Source organism: Sorex fumeus, unplaced genomic scaffold, assembly GCF_029834395.1.
Source record: "Sorex fumeus unplaced genomic scaffold, SorFum_2.1 ptg000129l, whole genome shotgun sequence".
NCBI lineage: Eukaryota > Metazoa > Chordata > Mammalia > Eulipotyphla > Soricidae > Sorex > Sorex fumeus.
The window spans coordinates 5998677-6018071 of NW_026606186.1; the positions used below are offsets into that span (position 1 = coordinate 5998677).

General features: G+C 47.9%; 1 protein-coding gene across 1 annotated transcript in view; it reads left to right on the plus strand.

The window, feature by feature from the left end:
• The first annotated feature begins 249 nt into the window (after nt 1-249).
• PSMB7 (proteasome 20S subunit beta 7) overlaps nt 250-19395 on the plus strand; it is a 59049-nt gene continuing 39903 nt past the window's right edge. The window contains exons 1-5 of the mRNA XM_056138660.1: nt 250-339; nt 707-800; nt 1827-1924; nt 4653-4793; nt 11435-11550. Coding sequence (XP_055994635.1) covers nt 278-339; nt 707-800; nt 1827-1924; nt 4653-4793; nt 11435-11550 — 511 coding nt within the window. The 5' untranslated portion in view covers nt 250-277. The remainder of the gene's footprint in view (nt 340-706; nt 801-1826; nt 1925-4652; nt 4794-11434; nt 11551-19395) is intronic.

A 19395-nucleotide genomic window follows, 5' to 3' on the forward strand; every position in this document is an offset into this window, starting at 1 on the left:
AGAAATATCTTTGATTTGGCGGGCTGGGGATCTAGTATTAGATGCGCCCACCTTTTTGGACAAGCCCTTTTTTAAACTCTAGGAGCCAGTTCTCTTTCAAGGCCACTTGGGGCGCTACCCTTCCAGTAGATCCGGACTTCTCTAGGAACTCGAGACTCTACGCCCAGTCTCCCCAGGGCGGATTTTTGCCCCGCCCTTTCGGCCCTGGCGCCGGAAATGCTCGCCGTTTCCCCGCGGGTTCCCGCCCCTCCCGACCCGGAAGTTCTTACTTGGGAAAATGGCGGCTGTTTCAGTGTACCAGCCCCCGGTTGGAGGTTTCTCTTTCGATAACTGCCGCAGGTGCGCCCCGGCCCGGGTCAGGGTTCAGGGCGGGAATAGGGGTGGGGTGCGGGGAGCAGAGCGGGACCTTCTTCCTGAGCTGGGAAGGTCGGGCGAAGGGCTGGCGGCGGGACGAGAGGCCCGTCGGCTTGTGTGACTCAGGGGAATCGGACCCTGCCTGGAGGCGCCCGGTGAGGTCGGCTCCGCCGCGCCCCCTGCGCGTGGGGGGCGTCTCTCTGGCCCCCGGGCAGTGGCAGTGGTGGCGTCGGGGGGGCTCGGTGAGCAGATGCGGGAGTGTGGCCGCGGCTCCGAGTTCCCTGCGAGGCGGCCGTGGGGCCCGGCGGCGCCGCGTGCTCCTGCCCATCACCGCCTTCTCTCTCGCCCTCAGAAATGCCGTCTTGGAAGCCGACTTTGCCAAGAAAGGGTACAAGCTCCCCACGGCCCGGAAAACCGGCACGACCATCGCAGGGGTGGTCTACAAGGTAGGCTGGGACCTGCCCCCGGTGGGCACCGGGCCGCCCCCGGCGCCGGCGGGGAGGGCGCGCGTCGCGAACGCAATCGGGCGTGCAGGGGAGACGCTCCTCGGAGTTTGGGGGCGCTTACCACCGGTTTCTAGACTTCCCGGACTTTTTTTTGTTTTTTGACTGGGGGCGTCGATTTTCTTTCCCGCAGTAGTTACTATTTGAGGAAGCGGAAAGTGAGGATGGGAGGATAAAAGGGACTACTGGGCCTCGTTTAACTTTGTGCCGCTTGTCTTCCCAGAGCCCAGCTATCCTTGTCCAGCGAATGGGCATCGTGATTGATCCCCACCTTAAGTTTGTAAGGGTCAAGAGCCTTGCTAAAGACTGTTCGAAGTCTTTAAAGAGAAAGAGGGATAGCCTTTAAAAAGAAATCGACAGAGGTAGCTGTTTTATTTAAATTTAATTTTAGTTTTTCCCTTCCCCCCCCCCCCACCCCCCCGCTTTTTGGGGGGGGTCACAGCTGGTGATGCACAGGGGTTACTCCTGGCTCTGCACTCAGGAATTACTCCTGGCAGTGCCGGGGGACCATATGGGATGCTGGAAATCGAACCCGGGTCAGCGGCGTGCTAAATGCCCTACCCGCTGTGCTATCGCTCCAGCCCCTGTCCTTGTTTTTGGAGGGGCGAGTTCCCGGGCTGTGCTCCTGGGTCTGTGTAGTAGGGACCCAGCCGTGCAGTGCTGGGGTGCAGGGAGGTGTTGCCGCAGGTGGTGGTGTTGGGCATGTTCGGGGGTAGCCCTGACCTGACCATGTCCGGAGCCCCAGGAACCTTCTCAGGATTCACCTGCTAAGGCTTCCTTGTCTTTTCTTGAGTTCTGAAAGTCTGGTTCAGTATATTGGGTAGGGGTTAGGGCTGAGGATGGGGTTGGGATTGGGAAGCTAGAGGTGAGAGCTCTGGATGGCAGCATCATTTCCTGAATAGCTGGGGAGGGCTGTGGTTTATATTTGCTTAGAGAAAACCAAAAAAAATTTTTTTCTTTTTGAAATAGGATGGCATTGTTCTTGGAGCAGATACAAGAGCAACTGAAGGGATGGTTGTTGCTGACAAGAACTGTTCAAAAATCCACTTCATATCACCGAACATTTAGTAAGTATCAATTGGTCTTACAGATTTAAGCTTGTTAGGGCTAAAAGAGTTTTTTTTTCCTCACTAAATATATTGTTTGACCCGTGTTTCCTTTCTGTTTCCTTGAATGACATTTCCACCTGCCTGCCACCCTTAAGCCTTGTTGCTTGATCATTTGCAGGGCACTTGTACCTTGGTCTGTTTTCTGTTGTTTCCTCTGAAATTCTTTCTTTCTTAGACTCTCTGCTACGATCTTCATATGCTTTTTGTTTCTCAGCTCAAATATTGCACATGTCACCTTTGCGTCTGCTCTCTTCTCCAGTTCGTTGTTTGTTTTTTGCTATATTGAATTGTAGGAAGCTCAGAATTGGTTATGTTTTGCCATAGAGACAGTACAAGGGTTAAGATACTTGTGTCACATGTGGCCAACTCTGGTTCAATCCCCAGCACATAGGGTCTTCTTCAGCACCCATTACCAGGAGAGATCCCTGAGTAGAGCCAGGAATGAGTACTGCTGGGTATGTCCCCTGCAGACAAAAACCCCCAGGCACACAAAACACTACTTTTGGGGGGAGGGTGAAGAGAGATAATACAGGGTTTTTTTGGTTGTTGTTTGTTTTTGGTCAACCTGGCTCGGCTTACTCCTGGCTCTGCCCTCAGGGGTTATTCCTGGTGGGGTTTGGGAGACCATATGTGGTGCTGAGGCTCGAATCCGGCTTGGCTATGTGTAAGGCAAGTAGCCTACCACTGCAGTATAGAGATCAAAGCACTTTCCTTGCATGTACCTGACCCCCTTTGAGTTCCTGGTCCTACATGGTTCCCTGGGCATAGAACCTCCAAGTGCTGCCGTGTCTGGCCTCAAAAATCCCGACTTTTTTTTTTTTTTTTAATTTTGGTATTGTTTTATTTTAAAATCTTGAAATTCAAATGTAATTCCAATTTTCCCTTGTAAATTAAATTGCATGAGAAAATAGAGTATATCTTAAAAAAAGGATTAGTTCTTAATAAACTAAATCTAAAAATTATTCCTCTTTACAATTCTAAAGTCACTTTTTTGATTGTTTGGTAGTTCTCTGGGCTTACTCCTAGTTCTGAGTTCAGGGATCACTATCACACCTGATGGAGCTTGGGGACCCTATAGGGTTCCACGATTGAACTTGGGTTGGCTACATGCAAGGCAACTGCCCTACCCACTGTGCTATCTTTCTATCCCCTTAAAGTCACCTTTTTTTTTCTTTTTGGGGTCACACCTGGCAATGCACAGGGGCTAATCCTGGTTCTGCACTCAGGAATTACCCCTGGCAGTACTCAGGTGACCATATGGGATGCTGGGAATTGAACCCGGGTTGGCCGCGTGCAAGGCAAACGCCCTACCCGCTGTGCTATTGCTCCAGCCCCTTAAAGTCACCTTTTAACACACATCTTCTTTCCTAGTAAAGCCATTAGAATGTAACAGGACATTTACACAGGAAAAAGAAGCAAATAATTGTAGTTGAGAAACTTTCCTAGTTTTTCTTTTTTAATGTGGAAGTGCTGCTATTTAACCACTGATCAAGCTCACTGAAGAGCCCTCAAATACTTTAAAAAAAAAAAACTATCTCTTTACTATCTCTTTGATCCCTGAATTTTTTGGGGGGGTGGTGTTTGGGACCATAGCCAGTAGGCTTGTGGACAGCTCCTGACTCAGCTTATTACTTGGGGGTTTCTCTTGGTGATGCCTGGGGGGGGTTATGAGGTACTGGGAATAATCTCAGGTTTCAAACCCTGGTTCATTTCTCACTCACTACTTTGGGGATAATAAACATTGTGGCTTGGTTACACTAGGACAGTCCCTGTTTCCTCCATGTTTGTTACTCTCTTGTACATGCTATTTTGCCTTTGTTTGTGCCAAATGCTTTGCTTTGAAATGTCCTTCCCTGGGACCAGAGCGATAGTACAGTGGATGGGTCGTTTGCCTTGCACACGGCTGACCCGGATTTGATCCCTGGCATCCCATATGATCCTCCAAACTTGCCGGGGATAATTCCTGAGTGCAGAGCCAGGAGTAATTCCTGAGCACTGCTGGGTGTGCTCCTCCTCTCCTCCCTCGCCCCCCGCCCCCCTCCCCCCCCCCCCCCAAAAAAAAAGGCCTTTTTTCCTTTGTTGAATCACTATGAATTGTTGCAGGGTGTCAGGAATGTTTTTGATGAGTTTTGGACCTAGATCTTTTGGTGCCAGTCTCTTCGCCAGTGCCTACTGCTCTCCACCAATGTCCTGTTTTCCCCCCTAAGCCCCAGCCTGCCTCTGTGGCAGGAACTCCCCCCCAACCCCCTTTGTTGTCTAGGCATTCCCTTCATTGTTTTATACATGCTGCACTGCTACACCATACCTACCGTCAGGGTGCTACATCCCTTTGCCAGTTTCCCAAGGTTCTCTCCTCAGCTCCCCTACCCTCCTCCACACCTTAGATCCCGGTTCTAGTGATCATGTCTTGGGGTTGTACCATTGGAAATTGTCTAATCCCTTTCTATGTTTCCTTATACTCCATATGTGAATGGGATTCCCTGGTGCTTTTTCCTTTTACACACTTCACTTACCATGACTGCCTCAGATTTCATCGAAGAACAGCAAATTGCAAGATTTCATCTTTATCTCATAGCTGAATAGTATTCCATTATATATACACCTGCACCTGAGCTTCTCCAGAGCTTCCTTTCTTATCGTGCCCTCCGGTAATTGGATCTCAGCTAAGTCTCTGGTTGTGTTTCAGCTGCTGTGGTGCTGGGACAGCTGCAGACACAGACATGACGACCCAGCTCATTTCTTCCAACTTGGAGCTCCACTCCCTCTCCACTGGCCGCCTCCCCAGAGTCGTGACGGCCAATCGCATGCTGAAGCAGATGCTTTTCAGGTAAAAGGCCCAGATGGGAATTTCTTAAGCTGCTTCTCAGGCCTTAGATTTTCAGCCCAGGGAAATCTAGAACCGAGAGAAAACGCATTCAGGCAGACATATTTTATTCCAGCAGTCAGATGCTACTACAAAGCCATTTGAATTGCATAAGACTTTTGATAACATATTTGAATTTGTGGGCTCTGTGTTTTTCATTAATACATTTATGTGAGCAGTTTAGTAATTTCCTGAGGTGTAAGAATCACATGGGATTGAAAATGAGATTGGTACAAATTAAAATAGCAATACAAGTAGATAATTCTTGCCTGCTTAAAGATGGTCACGCATTTGTCTTTGTCTTCCTGCCTTAAAGGGTAGGGAGTTACAGCTAAAACCTGACATTGGTGACTTTTACATTTATTTTTTTGTTAATAAAGGCAAGTTTAAGAATTTATTTATTTGTTTATTTATTTTGCTTTTTGGGTCACATCTGGCAGTGCACAGGGGTTACTCCTGGCTCTGCACTCAGGAATTACTCCTGGCAGTGCTTGAGGGATCATATGGGATGTTGGGAATCGAACCCGTGTTGGCCGCGTGCAAGGCAAACTCCGTCCCTGCTATACTATCTCTGCAGCCTGCGAACATCTGTCTTTGTGCAAGGCCTTGTGCTAAGTGCTTCATGTCTGATCTTTTGTCCTGTGACTGAGAAGAGGCTGGTAACTGCAGGTGAACGGCGAGCCAAGCCGACTGACGGAAGCGCCGTCATTGTCTGGGCACCAGTGCTCATTGCTGCCTCTGCGGTTTCTCTTCCCAGCTCTTTGTCATGTTGTCACTCTTTGATTAGTGCTCACCAGTTTTCACCTTCTCAGTCTGGTTTTTGGGTTTTTGGCCACACCTGGCTGTGCTCAGGGCTTCCTCCTGCCTCTGCTCTCAGGGATCGGACCTGGCGGAGCTCCAGGGACCATGTGTAATACTGAGACCGAACCTGCAAGGCAAGAGCAAGGCAGGAGCCCTCCTGGCTGTACCATCTCTCCAGACTCTCTTTCTTTTTATTTTTCCTGTAGATAAGAGCTGTTTAGTTCTACTTAGAAATTATTTCCAGAATAGGGGTGGGAGGGTTACTGGGATCATTGTGGGTGGAGAATGGGCACTGGTGGAGGGATGGTTACTCGATCTTTGTATAACTGAAACCCAAGCACAGAAACTTGTAAGGTCAACAACTGTACCTCATGGTGTTTCACTAAAAAAGAAAGAAAGAAAGAAAGAAAGAAAGAAAGAAAGAAAGAAAGAAATTATTTCCAGAATAGCGCTTGCTTGCCTGCCTCCGCCCCGGCTCCCATTCAGCCCAGCCCAGAATTGCCCCGGTTCCTGGGAGGCTGTTCCTTTGTGAGAGGGGCTTCGTTCTTGATGGCCTCCTCCTCCACGGCAGCTGCGTTGTTACTCAGTTCATCTCTTCCTCTTAGTGCGGATGTGTATCCTAACCCTTTATCCTGACGCTGATAGCCCCCGGAGCACAGATCCATGGCCGAAGGTCTGCAGTCACCACTGACAGGGAAGGGTTGGCGCTGCTCAGAATTCTGGAACATCTCCCCTCTTTCCTTTCTAAAGGCAGGCGCTGTATGGCAGTGTCTTTACTTGACACGTAGGGGTTTGCCTGACGAAGGTGCCTCTCTCCTTCCCTGTGTGCTCCCACCTCCCACCCAAGCTGTTATGCTATTATGCCCACCCAAGGGCTGTGTGAGAATGAAGGGAAGCCGGCCAAGACGGCCAAGACTGTTAAGTGGGGCAGCTCACAGGCTGCCTCCTTCAGTTCTAGAGAAAAAAATATATTTTTAATGTAGGAAATCTTATGTGGGTCATAAAGTGCTTTCAGCTCTGCTGCTGGCAGTCAGTGGGGAGATTTGAGTTAAAAATCAGTATTTTGGACTGACTTTGAAAAGCTTGATAGCCCATTGTTACCTTTAGAAGGTCTTGCCCAGGGCCTAGTGTGTCACTGCGCTTTCCTGCCTGACTTCCACCTTCCTGGGACCCTTGGGCTCTCACCTGGGCTCGTGGGGCCCTTGCTGGCTCAGTGCATGCCGGAGGTTTTCTGAGACTCTGCAGTGAGGCCGGCAGTTTCGCTCCCATTTCATAGATTGAGATTCGGGTTTAGGAGTCTCGGGCAGGAAGAAGCCTATCCTAGCTGAGTCAACTTCATTCCTGCCCCAGCTGATGGCAGCTCTTGTGCCAGTGATTTGTTTCTTTGCATCAGACCAGCTCCAGAGAATTGTTGTCGACCAAGAAAGCTCTCCCTGTGTAGTCTGAGAGCTTGCTAAACACAACTGTTGTCAAGATTCTTGAAAACAAATTAAAAAAAAAAAAAGTTTTCTGAAGACCTTTCTGTAATTTGAATTTTAAATGCAAAGCTCCCTCTGGTGGTTTGTGGTTTGCATTACATTTAAAACCATCTTAAACTTAATGCAATTGAAGTAATTAGAATATCAAGATTCTTTGCAGTATCACTTAAAGCATTTTGATCAGTCTTGCAGATTTTTTTTAATTGAGTCACTGTGAGATACACAGTTACACAATTCTTCATAATTGGGTTTTAGTCAAACAGTGTTCTAAGATCTGTTCCTTTACCATCCCTTCACCTGTGTCATTTCCCATGACCAATATCCCCTGTCTCCCTCTCTCCCTCCTACCCCCGCCTGCCTCTATGGCAGACACTCACTCTCTCTCTCTCTCTCTCTCTCTTCTCTCTCTCTCTCTCTTCCTCCCACCCTCCTTTTGGGCGTTATGGTTTGCAATACAGGTACTGAAAAGTTATCATGTGTATCCCTTTCAGCACTCATTCTTGTCCAGAGTGATCATTTCCGACTATTATTGGAAGATGGTTCTTTAGAGAGTTTTAGGGCTTACAGACAATTTATTTCAGTGTTTTAGTATTTTGAGTTAATGTGCCTTGTAAAAGTTAAGCTTTTTTTTTGGCTTTTTGGGTCAGTCTTGATGATGCTCAGGGGTTGCTCCTGACTCCTGACTCTGGGCTCAGGAATCACTCCTGGTGGTGCTGGGAAACCATATGGGATGCCAGGAATCCAACCCGGTTGGCCCTGTGCAAGGCAAACACACTACTTGCTGTACTATTGCTCTAGCCCCGTAAAAGTTAAATTTATCAAATTTAGGTGTTATCCTTTTTTGAGAGGAACATTTTAAAATATAGACTAGGTTAATTATGGTTCTTCATGTATTTAAGATTTCATTTGTTAATTTGATTTCCTTTTATTTATGATTTATATAAGATGAGTTGGTATGAAGAAAAAGATGGATAGGATTCGATTTTAGAGTGTTGGTTCAAATTCAGACTCTAGTACTTACACTATGTGGACTTGGACTTTCACTTCCATGAACGTGGCTTTTTAAAAAAATTTTTTCTTTTCTGGATGCCTGGGATGAACCCAGGCCCTCACACATGCAAGGCAGGTGTTCTGCCTCTGGTCACATCCTGGGTGCCCCCTGCCTTTGGAGGGGAAATGAATGAAGAATCAGGGCTTAGCACAATGCCTCACACAAGGCCTGGTGCATGGTCAGGGCCCCATTGAACTTAGGGTGACAAAGAGGCTGAAGGGTTTCTCTTTTACCCAGAAGGGATCCACAAGGTGATCACTGCCTTTATTGCAGTTCCTGTTTGGTAGGCAGAGGTAGAATGGGGGGGACCTGGGCAGGTGGGGGCTGGGATCTAATTGGCTGCTAGCTTGTGTGCTGGATCTGCATTATTAAAGTACAGAGAAGGATTTTAAAGCAACCTCAGAAAATAACGGAGGACAGGCAGATGGAGGCAGTAATGCAGATCCATCTGCCTCCATCTGCCTGTCCTCTGTTTCTTTCTGAGGTTCTTTATAAAATCTTTCTCTGTTCTTTTATTTTCCTCTTATCAGTAGAAGGTTCTTTCTGAAGTAACAATTTGGTGATCAAGGGAGAGGTCTCTTCTCTAGCTAGAGTGCTTCAAGATGTGGAGTTATGTTCCAGGTAATCTACTGTGTAGGTGGTTTATTTATTTAGTTTTTGGGTCACATCCGGTGATGCACAGAGGTTACTCCTGCCTCATGTGCTCAGGAATTACTCCTGGTGGTGCTCAGGGGACTATAATGGGATGCTGGGAATCGAACCCAGATCAGCCGTGTGCAAGGTAAATGCCCTACCTGATGTGCTATTGCTTCAGCCCCCTACTTTGGTGGTTTTGATTATGTAAGTTTTACTTATACCATTAGATCAGTTCAGCAAGTGTTGGTTTTAATTTTTCTTCCCAAAGAGCTGAAGACTGTGGAGAACTAAAAATCCAGCATTTTTATTTAGCAGACAGATTCTAGCAGGTCAGAGTAATGGTGAAAAAATGACGCCAAGTTCATTGTTTCAAAATAACTTTAGAAACAGAAAATCAACCAGGCAGAATTTCCCAGACTTACCTGCTTATGACACCCCCCCCCCCCCCGACCCCTTTCAGGGGAAAAAGTACCTCTTCAATCAACACCACTTCTTTCAAAAAGACAAAGTGCTCCCTTTGCTGTAGCCCACAGGATAAAGTGTACACATTGCTGTAGCCCATGGACTTTGGGGCCATTGCTGCTCCTTGGGGTCATTCCTGTGCTCTGGGGGCCATACTGCCACGTGAGAAAACACTGGGTTTTTCAGTTTGTTTTTGGACCACACTGATGCTCAGGGCTTCCTCCTGACTCTGTGCTCAGGGATCACTCCTGTTGGGCTCAGGGGATCATTTGGGGTGTTGGAGCTTGAACCTGGGTTGACTGCGTGCAAGGCAAACACCCTACTCACTTCTCACCTCAGGAAACATTGGTTTTAACTTTTTTCTTTTGGGCGGTGGGGTTGGGTTTAGGGGCTATACTCAGTGAAGCACAGAGGTTAGTTACTCTTGCTCTGAACTCGGATTATTCCTGGCAGTGCTTAGGGGCCACATGAGGTGCTGGGGATTAAAACCAGGTTGGCCACATGTAAGGCAAAGACCCTATCTGCTGTACTATCATTACAGCTCCACATGTTAAATTTTATTTTAAAGCAAAGTTTAAAAAAGTTACTATACCCCCGTGGGGTCAACCCACTCTAGTTTAATTTAATTAAATTAATTTATTTTTTCTTTTTGGGTCACACCCGGTGATGCACAGGGGTTACTCCTGGTTCTGCACTCAGGAATTACTCCTGGTAGTGCTCAGGGGACCATATGGAAAGTTGGGAATTGAACCCAGGTAGGCCGCGTGCAAGGCAAACGCCCTACCCGCTGTGCTATTGCTCCAGCCCCCACTCTAGTTTAAAACTCTAGTTTAGGAGGCCAGAGTTTGAAGGAACAAACATTGCCAAGTTAAATGGAGGTGGGATGGTGTAGATCGCATACACCTGTCTTAATCCAGAGCAGGACATAGCTTTATCCTGTGGGCTATAGCAATGGGTCTCATGGAATTTTTTCATCATACAGTTCCCTGCATGGGGAAAAAACTTGTTTACTCGATATGAACTCATATCTATGACTAACTTTGTAGGTTTATACAGAAGAAAATGTGGTTTGACATGAACCATTGTTTCCTGATGTGTGGTGAGGTTGAATGGCAGTGTAGAAACCCCTCATAGTTCAGTTTGAAGGAGACTGATCAGATCACAGCGAGGCGTGATGAAAAATGATGCTGATAGCCTTGGAGTAAGCAGAAATGACTCTGAGACACTGGGAAAATACTATCTTTGGGTTGATTTACTGTCCTCAAAGTGAGATCTATTGCATCTCTTAAGAGGGGGCTGCTTTCTAGAATCTGTATACGGCCCAGTGCCCAAGAATAGGTGATAAAGAAGCTATGGTACATCTACACAACAGAATACTACACAGCCATTAAAAAAGATGAAGTCATGGAATTTGCTGGTACATGGATGGTCTGGAGAGTTTCATGCTGAATGAAATGAGTCAGAGGAAGAGGGACAGACGTAGAATGATTGCACTCACTTGTGAGATATAAAGAAACATAGTAGGAGAATAAGACCCAAAGACAATAGAAATGAAGGCCAGGAGGTTTGGTCCTTAGCAGGAAGCTTGTTAAATGTGGGGAGGGCGATTAGGTCAGAGAAGGGGCCACGCTGACAGTGGTAGTGGGAAGGGATCACTCTGGACCAGAACTGGGTGCTGAAAGGAGGGAAAGTGATATGCATGATACCTTTCTGGAACAGTATTGCAACCCAAACCCCTAAAAGGAAAAAAAGAAAATGGAAAAGTATGCTGTTGAGGCAGGCTGGGGGAATGTGGAGGGAAGCTGGGGACCACAGTGGGAGCAAGTGGATACTGGGGAAGGGAGGAGTGCGTGAACATTGTAGGACTGAAACTCAATCTTGAATAACTTTGTATTTCATGGTAACTAGATAAATTTAAAAAACTGTTTAGAAACAAGAGAGGACTCTGCGAAACAAGGTAAGATATGTGGAATGCTATGCACCAGTTTTTATTAACTGATGGTAGATATCAATTTTTTTTTCTATTCCCCATTTTGTTTCATCAAACTAGAACACAGTGAGATAGTTCCAGTATAAGAAAAGCTTTTGATTCTTGAACTTCTCATAGTTTTTGGTCAATTATAGTGATCAATGTAGACTCATTTTTTTTTCCCCCTTATGCTTACTCTGATCACCAGGTATCAAGGTTACATTGGTGCTGCCCTAGTTTTAGGGGGAGTAGATGTTACTGGACCTCACCTCTACAGCATCTATCCTCACGGATCAACTGATAAGTTGCCTTATGTCACGATGGGTGAGTGATGTTTCCCTGATGTTTCAGAATTGTCTCGGGTAACCAGATGGTCTCTTACAGAATAGGTGTGTCTGCGCTGATGAGGGATTGCAGCGCAGCACTTTTATCCAGCCTTTCGATGTTTATGGAGTTCCCCCTCCGGATTAGGCCCACTGAGCAAAATCAGATGAATTCTTGTCCCAAGGAAGTTTATATTTCAGTGTGGGGGTAGACAACAGCTGCTGTGGAAGAATGTATGTGTTCATACATAGAAAAAGAATGATGCAGTTAATGGTAGCATAGCTGTAAATTGCTAACTTTACAGAAGGCTGGACCCAGGGTACCTGGGAAGTGGCATTATGATTTCTGAACATCTGTGATCTCACGGCTATTTCTCAAAGCAAAAAAGTGAAAGATGATCGAGGCCCAGGGGACTTAGAAGTAGGGTGGGGTGTGAAGGGAGGAGCCTTCTGGGCTGAGAGCAGCTGGGTCAGGGTTTCCTGGTGGCATCACCGTGGACTGGGAGGGACTTCGTGAATCTCAGTGACCTGGTTCCTTCTTACCACTTCTCTCTGAGCAGTCATGTGCGGCAAATTCCCTTCTGAACCCGTTTCCTCCCCTGTGAATGGCACTGATGCTCCCTGCTGTTTACACCAGGTCCTGATGGGTGGGATGATGCAGAGGCGGCTCCTGGGCCAGAGCCTGGTCTCACGGACCGGGTAGTTGCTCTTTTCGTAGCGCTGCTCTATTTGTATTTTAGTGATAAATGCAGAATAAGAGAAGGCTTCTTAATGATCGCCCTCTCCCAGATTAATAAAATTTTCTTTAGAGATATTGGAATTGTGAAATTCTCTCTCTCTCTCTCTCTCTCTCTCTCTCTCTCTCTCTCTCTTTGTTAAAAGCTCTGAGTTGGATTGCACGGGTCTGGCAGTTGGAACGGGCCTGGTGTAGCCAGTATTCTTCCAGCTGCTGTTTACCTCTCACATTCTTGTTTTTGGTATCTTGGTTCGACAGAGCTGCCTTCAATAGTCTGGAAATTACCGGAGTGAGACTCTGCTCTTCCCTTGTGTTACCTAGCTGCTTAGAAGGTTTTTCGTGCAACAGATGGTCCCTGTATATTGGGGAGAATGATTTAGCTGCAAATACCATATGGATGAACCTTTGTCATTATTTCAAAATGAGGATATTTTACATTAATTTTTGAATTGTTCCACATTACTTTATTCAAATGTGTTTGTCTTCAGAGAAGGCCTATTTTTATTTTCCCCATCACAGTCTTTTAAGAGGTGTTAGAGGTAGGATTTCTTTTTCTATTAGGTTGTTTCACTTTTTTTTTTGAAAACTTAAAAAATTTTAGACCTGCATGAAAGAAGCGGGGAGCAATGAATGGCCATCGGAAGAGCTGTTTACTCATTGTCTGCTGGTGATGTTTGCTCCATTGGCTTCCTCTCTTAAGGCGTGCTGCGGTGGTTAATGTTGTGTGGGGAAACATTTGTTCCTGCGTAGCAGGCACTGTAACCCTTCACCTCTGGGTCTTTCAGTATATTTGTTCTTTGACCTAAAGTCCTCCAGTTCAGGAAGTGTAGCATTGACCTATCGCAGTTACACTTTAAAAATGGGAGCATTAAATTGATTTCTTTTGGGGCTGGAGAGATAGCACAGCGGGTAGGGCGTTTGCCTTGCACGGGGCCGACCCGGGTTCGATTCCCAGCATCCCATATGGTCCCCTGAGCACCGCCAGGAGTAACTCCTGAGTGCAGAGCCAGGTGTAACTCCTGTGCATCGCCGGGTGTGACCCCCCCAAAAAAATTGATTTGCTTTTGCATTGCGGTCTCTTGTCCTGTGAGTCAAAATGCCTGAGTTTAGGAGGGCTTGTTGCTCTGTTCTGGCCTGGCCTTCAGCGAGCTCCCTTCTCTAGGGTACGGCCAAGGCCACAGGGTTTGCCTGGGATTGATAGGGCACCTCTATTCAGGAACCTTGATTTTGTGCACTCTGGTTGTCATCTAAGACCAGATGACAAAGGGACATCAGGCTTTTGCTACCTAAGCGAATCATTGCTTGAGGTTTAGTTTAGCTGTTCAGATTCATTTGTCAGCTATTTCCCGAGAGCCTTTTCTTTAAGTCACTGTAGCAGGTTCCGAGCCAGGCGAGCATGCTCTTCCTTGCCTCAGCACCAGTAGTGGCCGTCTGCCAGTGCTGTAAGACCAACACCGGGGAGGACCCCTTGGAGACCAGGCGCCTTCTGAGAGAACTTCTCTTGCTTCACTTGAGCCAAGCCTTCAGAGGGAAATACGGTGGTTCGTTCAATTATCAGCTATTTATTTCGCATATGCCATGTGCAGAGCACTCGGCTAGGCGCTGGAAATACAGTGATGCATGACGTGCATGAAACATACATCTAGAAGGACATGCTGTGTTGCGTATCTGGGAGGGATGGAATAGTAAAGAGAAGAGCAGGTAGGAGGGACGGCATGGTGCCTGGGAAGGCCTGTGGGGTTAGTGACAGCGAACCCTTTTGGACAGGCTGGAGCAAAGGCTCGCATGAGGAGCCCTGGGTTCAGTCCCCACACCATGTGGGCCTGAGCACTGAACTGGGAGCAACCCTTCAATGCTGAATTGGAGGTAGCTGAGCATTGTTGGGTGTGGCCCCCAAATAGATCTCCTCAAGCTCCACGGTTTTCCTCCCTTCTTGTTGTGACAACAACAACCTCCTCTTGGGAGGTTGGGGGTCTGGTCGCACACTTGGTTGCAGTGGTCCCAGAGTCAGTTGTGGTGCTTGTGGGGATCATACCTAAGTCGCGGTGCTCGCACACACTTGGTGATGGTGTGCCGGGGCTCCCTCACCTTAGTTGAGGTGCCAGAGGTCACAGCAGTGCCATAGCTCCCACTCTGCATGTGGGCGGTGCTGGGCATTGGACACGTGCCCGTGTACTTGCAAGCAGAACCTCTGCCACTGAGCCCTGCCCGCAGGCCAAAGCACGTCCCGGTGAGAGCAGTTCACTCACGTGATAAGACATGTAAGTAGGACATAAAAAGACATGCATTTCACGGCCCTCTTTCAGAGTAACCACTTAGAGTTTTGTGAAAGTTTTCTAGGAACTCATACCTCTCCATTTTAAAAAGATACAAATCAGTGGGGCCAGAGTGATAGGTTAGCGGGAGGGCTTTTGCCTTGCATGAAGCCAACCCAGCTTTGGTCCCCGGCACCCCATAAGGTTCCCCAAGCACCGCTGGGAGTGAGCCCTGAGTACAAAGCCAGGGGTAGCACCTGAGCACTGCTGGTGTAGGAACCACCCCTACCCAAGAAAAATAGCTGCGAATGAGATTAGATTGTCCTGATTTACCGTTGACTTGTTTTGAAATAGTTTTGTGCCAGCATCTATACATTCACAGCATGTATAGTAGAGGCTGCCTAGGGTCACGTCATGTGGTCCTACTTACATTCTCTTATTGGTGGATCTTTCAGTTTTTGAGTGTTTTTGATTTTTTTTTATATCCTGCGGATCTCAGGGGATACTGTTGGCTCTGTGCTCAGAAATTATTCCCGGTGGTACACTGGCGACCATTTGGGATGCTGGGGATTAAACGTGGGTGGGTTGTGTGCAAGGCAAGCACCTACCCTCTGTACTGTCATTCTAGCTTTAGTTTTTGGATTTTTTGCAACAAATACAGCTAAGTACTTACTTCAGGTAAATTCCTTGTAGTGGAATTTCTGGATTGGGTGGGAGGGGGAGGGGGAGAGGGATGGGGGTGCAGAGAGTGGGTGAGAGTGAGTTTTGATTAAATTTTTCTGGTGCGAGTGGTTGAATTATGGACATATTTAAAGAAAGCAGTATCTCCTTATAAAGGCACAGCAGTGCATATATGAATAGTCCTTTACTTGGAAGTAGTAGGTGGCTCACGGATTAGCTGGTGAGAGGGCAAGAAACAGGTTTGGGGCCAAGAGGAATGTCAGACCTTATGCTGCAGAGCAGAGGACAGACACAGAATGATCGTCATCGTGTGTGGAATGTAAGAAACAGCCAATACCCAAAGGCAGCAGTCCCTGAGAGCTGGTCTGTAGTAGGAAGCATGTCAGTGTAGGGATGATTGGATGGGGGCACTGGGGGACACACACATACTGGGACAGTGGTGGAGGGTGTGGTGTTGGAATGCATTATGCAGGAAACCCTGCCATTATCAATATTGTAAACCATGCTGCCTAAAATAAAAAAAAAGATTAAGATTTAGTATAGTTCATCTTCCATGCTCTTACCCATAGGATTTCAGTAAAAAAATTATTGGATTAAAAAAAATATCATGTTGCAGAATGAGCCTTTCCAAAAGAGTAGCAAATGCTGTGGTGAGAAGCGACACTTACACAAGTGGAGACCTCTGTACGTGGAGGGGAGGAGCAGGAGCTCATCCCCTGCTTCACCCACCCCAGGATTCTCCAGGGACAGGCCAAATCTGCTGGGTGGTTGAGCAGGCGGGCGTGGGGAGGTGGGGAGTGGGGCAGAGTGAGTGTCCACAGCCTGAACAAGGGTCAGACTTTCTGAGGTTTGGGGGTGTGAAGGGCAGGCCAGACCAAAACTCTGGCTGGGAAAGGTCCGGGTGATTCGGGCTGTGTGGTCTTGATTTGGTCCTGGGGCTTCCTTCCCGTCCCGTGTCCTTGAGCCAGGGAACGGTCGGGGTAGGGAGGAGGTGGCTCAGGCTGAGGGTGTCTGACGGTGATGGTGTCCGGGGGCCAGTAGGAGGGCCACTCTGGAGAGTGCTCACAGCAAGCAGCAGGCCATGGGCCAGAGCTTGGCTCTGTCCTCAGGCCCTCCCTGCCCTCTCAGGGCCAGTCCCTTCCTGGCTCTGCCCCTTTCCTGTGCTGCGCTCAGTGACTGCTCAGGCCTCGTCTGTCCTGGGGTGGGTCTTCCGGACTGGCCCTTCTGCAGTTCCAGAACTCCAGCCTTGGGTCATCCCTTCCCCATCCCCATCCTGGTGAAAGGTGACACGACTCCTCCCAGTGCTCCAGAGCCCTCCATGCTAGGAGACTGTGTGGTGAATCCGTTTCCTGAGTCCCCGACTTGGTTGTGTCAGAGCCGGTCTGAGCCTTAGCAGGAGAACTTGTAGCTGCAGCTCAGTCCTTGTTGGAGGAATTGGCGTGGGTCGTGCTCCCTTCGTGTGCCCCCCATCACTCCCAGGCGTATGGGAATAGTCCTTTATTTGGAAAACAACACTACTCAAAGCCTATTAGGGAGTGTCTCTGGGCCAGAGTTTGCTGCTGCTGTCACATTTTCCAGCTGCAGTTCTGTGCATGATCCCACGTCTACTCTGTTAATGAAGCCCTGAAACCGGGATTTAGGAACTTGCCTGTTACTGTCCTCCGCCTGAGTGACTGAGCAGAGATTCCAGCTCGAGCCAAGCCCAGAACTGCCCAGCTGCTTTGATATTAGCGGCTTGCAGATGTTGCTTTGTTGCGCTTTTAAACCTTTCTTCTGAGTACTAAAAATATTTACACAAATTCCCAAAGGGCATTTATTTGTTGTGTGTGTTCCAACTGCTCTGTGTGCAGATTTTCTGTGCTGCGTATTAAAGCAGAATTTTCTGGAATCCGTGGATGTTGGAGGAAAAAATTAGCTACCGTCCCACCACCCCACAACCTGAGTTTCTCAACAGTTTCCTTCTGGTGATACAGCTTCCGTTCTCTGTCCTTTGTCACTTTTCCACGTCGTCCTCTTGAGTGGAGTGTGTGTGCTCCTGACCAAGGCCCTCCTTTTTTTTTTCCCCACTGCCCTTTCCCCTCTTCTCACTCCCCACCCCACACTGTTGAAATGAGACCACCAGAGTCGTTACTGTGGGTGGATTTGGTCTTAGTGCATGTTTATTTTGGGTGTGCTGTTAGCTGAACCTTCAACGACAGATGACGTGCAAGTCCTTCTTAAGAGTCCCTGTGGAATGTGACCTGTCATTTGATTGAGCTTTCTGTAGATGTAGCTCCAGTAAGAAAATGAGTATTCTGTGTAAAGTCTCATGTTAAGTCATGAGTTTTTATTATGAGAAACAAAGAACTGTATAATTAGTTTCTCTCCCCCCCTCCCCCCCACCAGTGATTTGACAGTAAGAGCTGGAAGTAAAGAATTACCCATAAGACGGGTGCCTGGGTTTTGGCCACCCACGGGCCTGCCTTGGCGCTGGGCCAGGCGCCTGGAGCCTGCTCCTAATTTCCATGGCTGGGAGACACCTGTCTCGTCCTGTGCATCTTGCACGTGCTGGCACAACTCACCAAGCAGTGTCTGGGGGCGCCTGTCTGAGGGCTCCCCTTCCCGTGGTCCTCCCCCATTACCTCTCTGGGAGACACTGTGCTGATCATTCCCAAGATCCTTTGCCGGCTTTCCAGCTTTCTTGGTTGTGAGAAGCTTCCCCTGTTCGGCTCTTGCAGTGCTGGAGTGTGGGGACTGTCCTCCAACCCCGGGTTGCAGTTCAGGCAGTTGTGACAGCCTCCCTCAGCCAGGAGGGCCAGGAGCCGGGATGAGAGCCCAGGACCTGGTCTGCCTGCTGTGAGTGCTGCACGGCATGATGCGGAACGAGTGCGGTTGGGTCTGTTCTCAGATGAAGACAGAGCCTTTGCTTTCTTCGGATTGTTCCTTTTGGTGGGTGGACTTTGCTCCTGGCTCTGTGGCTGCCGAGAGGACGATATGCGGACCAGGATTTGAAGCAGGGTTGTGGCCAGAGCCACAAGCTAAGCAAAGCGCCTTAACCTTTGCACTTTCTCTTGGCCCCTTATTTCTTTTTTAAGGGAATCATTACTTGAGACTTGCAGGCCATTGATTATTGTGATTGTTGATAGCTGGGAAAGAGTCTCTGACCTTTTGTGTTTTGGGCCACACCTGACTCTGCTCAGGGCTTGCTCCTAGTTCTGTGCTGGATCACTCCTGGCAGTGCTCGGGAGACCATGTAGGACGCTGGGAATTGAACCTGGTCAGTTGTGTGCAAGGCAAGTCCCTTACCCACTGTGCTATCTCTTTGGCCCTGCCTTTTCTTTATAAAGGAAGGGGGAAAGGTTCGGTTGTATTTTTTTTTTATCGACAAAATGTGGGTTCTTGTAATTCTCAGATTAATTAGCTTATTCTTTTAATGTGCCAGCTTTTCTTTATTAGGCAAACCAAAGTAGTATCAGGAGAAGCTTGGGGACCATCTTTTGCTATTAGTTTGGCAGCGTTCCTTGTAGCAAGCAGCATTGGCAAGGTATATAAAATTTTTATTTTTGCCCACTTATTCACATAGAGAATTAATATGAATAAAATTTGGAGCGCCACATTCCTGGAAATGAGGCCCTTGGACAATTTAGGAATTCTAACTTAAGGAATAAACATCACTATGCACCATTCGGGAAGACTTGGGGTCACTGCCAGGGCCATGGGGGTGACAGCTGTTCTCTAGATAAACTGGTTATACAGTTTTTAATTACTGGCATGTACCTCTCCGTCCCGGCGTACGGGGCCTCCTAGCAATTAGAGAGATCTGGGACGCAGTCAGCATAGCGAATGGTTCACCTGTGGGCAGAGGAGGCTCGGAATTGAGCGGGCACACAGGAGCATCAGTGGGGAATTCAGGCTTGCCACCTCCTCTGTATATTTACGCTCAAGTGCAGCCCTTGTACAGACTTTTGATATTTCTGCATAACTCGGTTTTGAAATGCTTCCTGTACTGAATCAAATTATTGTGCTACAAGACGACACATGCTTCTTCCATGTTCCTGTTCAACCCTTAAGTCAGAGGTGAATGGAGCAGAACTCTGCCGAGTCCACAGGCCTGAGTGGAAGCTTTCCCACGGGGTCCGTGGTCTTCGTCGCTCTGTGGTCGCTGGAAATTCTTTTCCCGCCAGGTGTGAGCTGT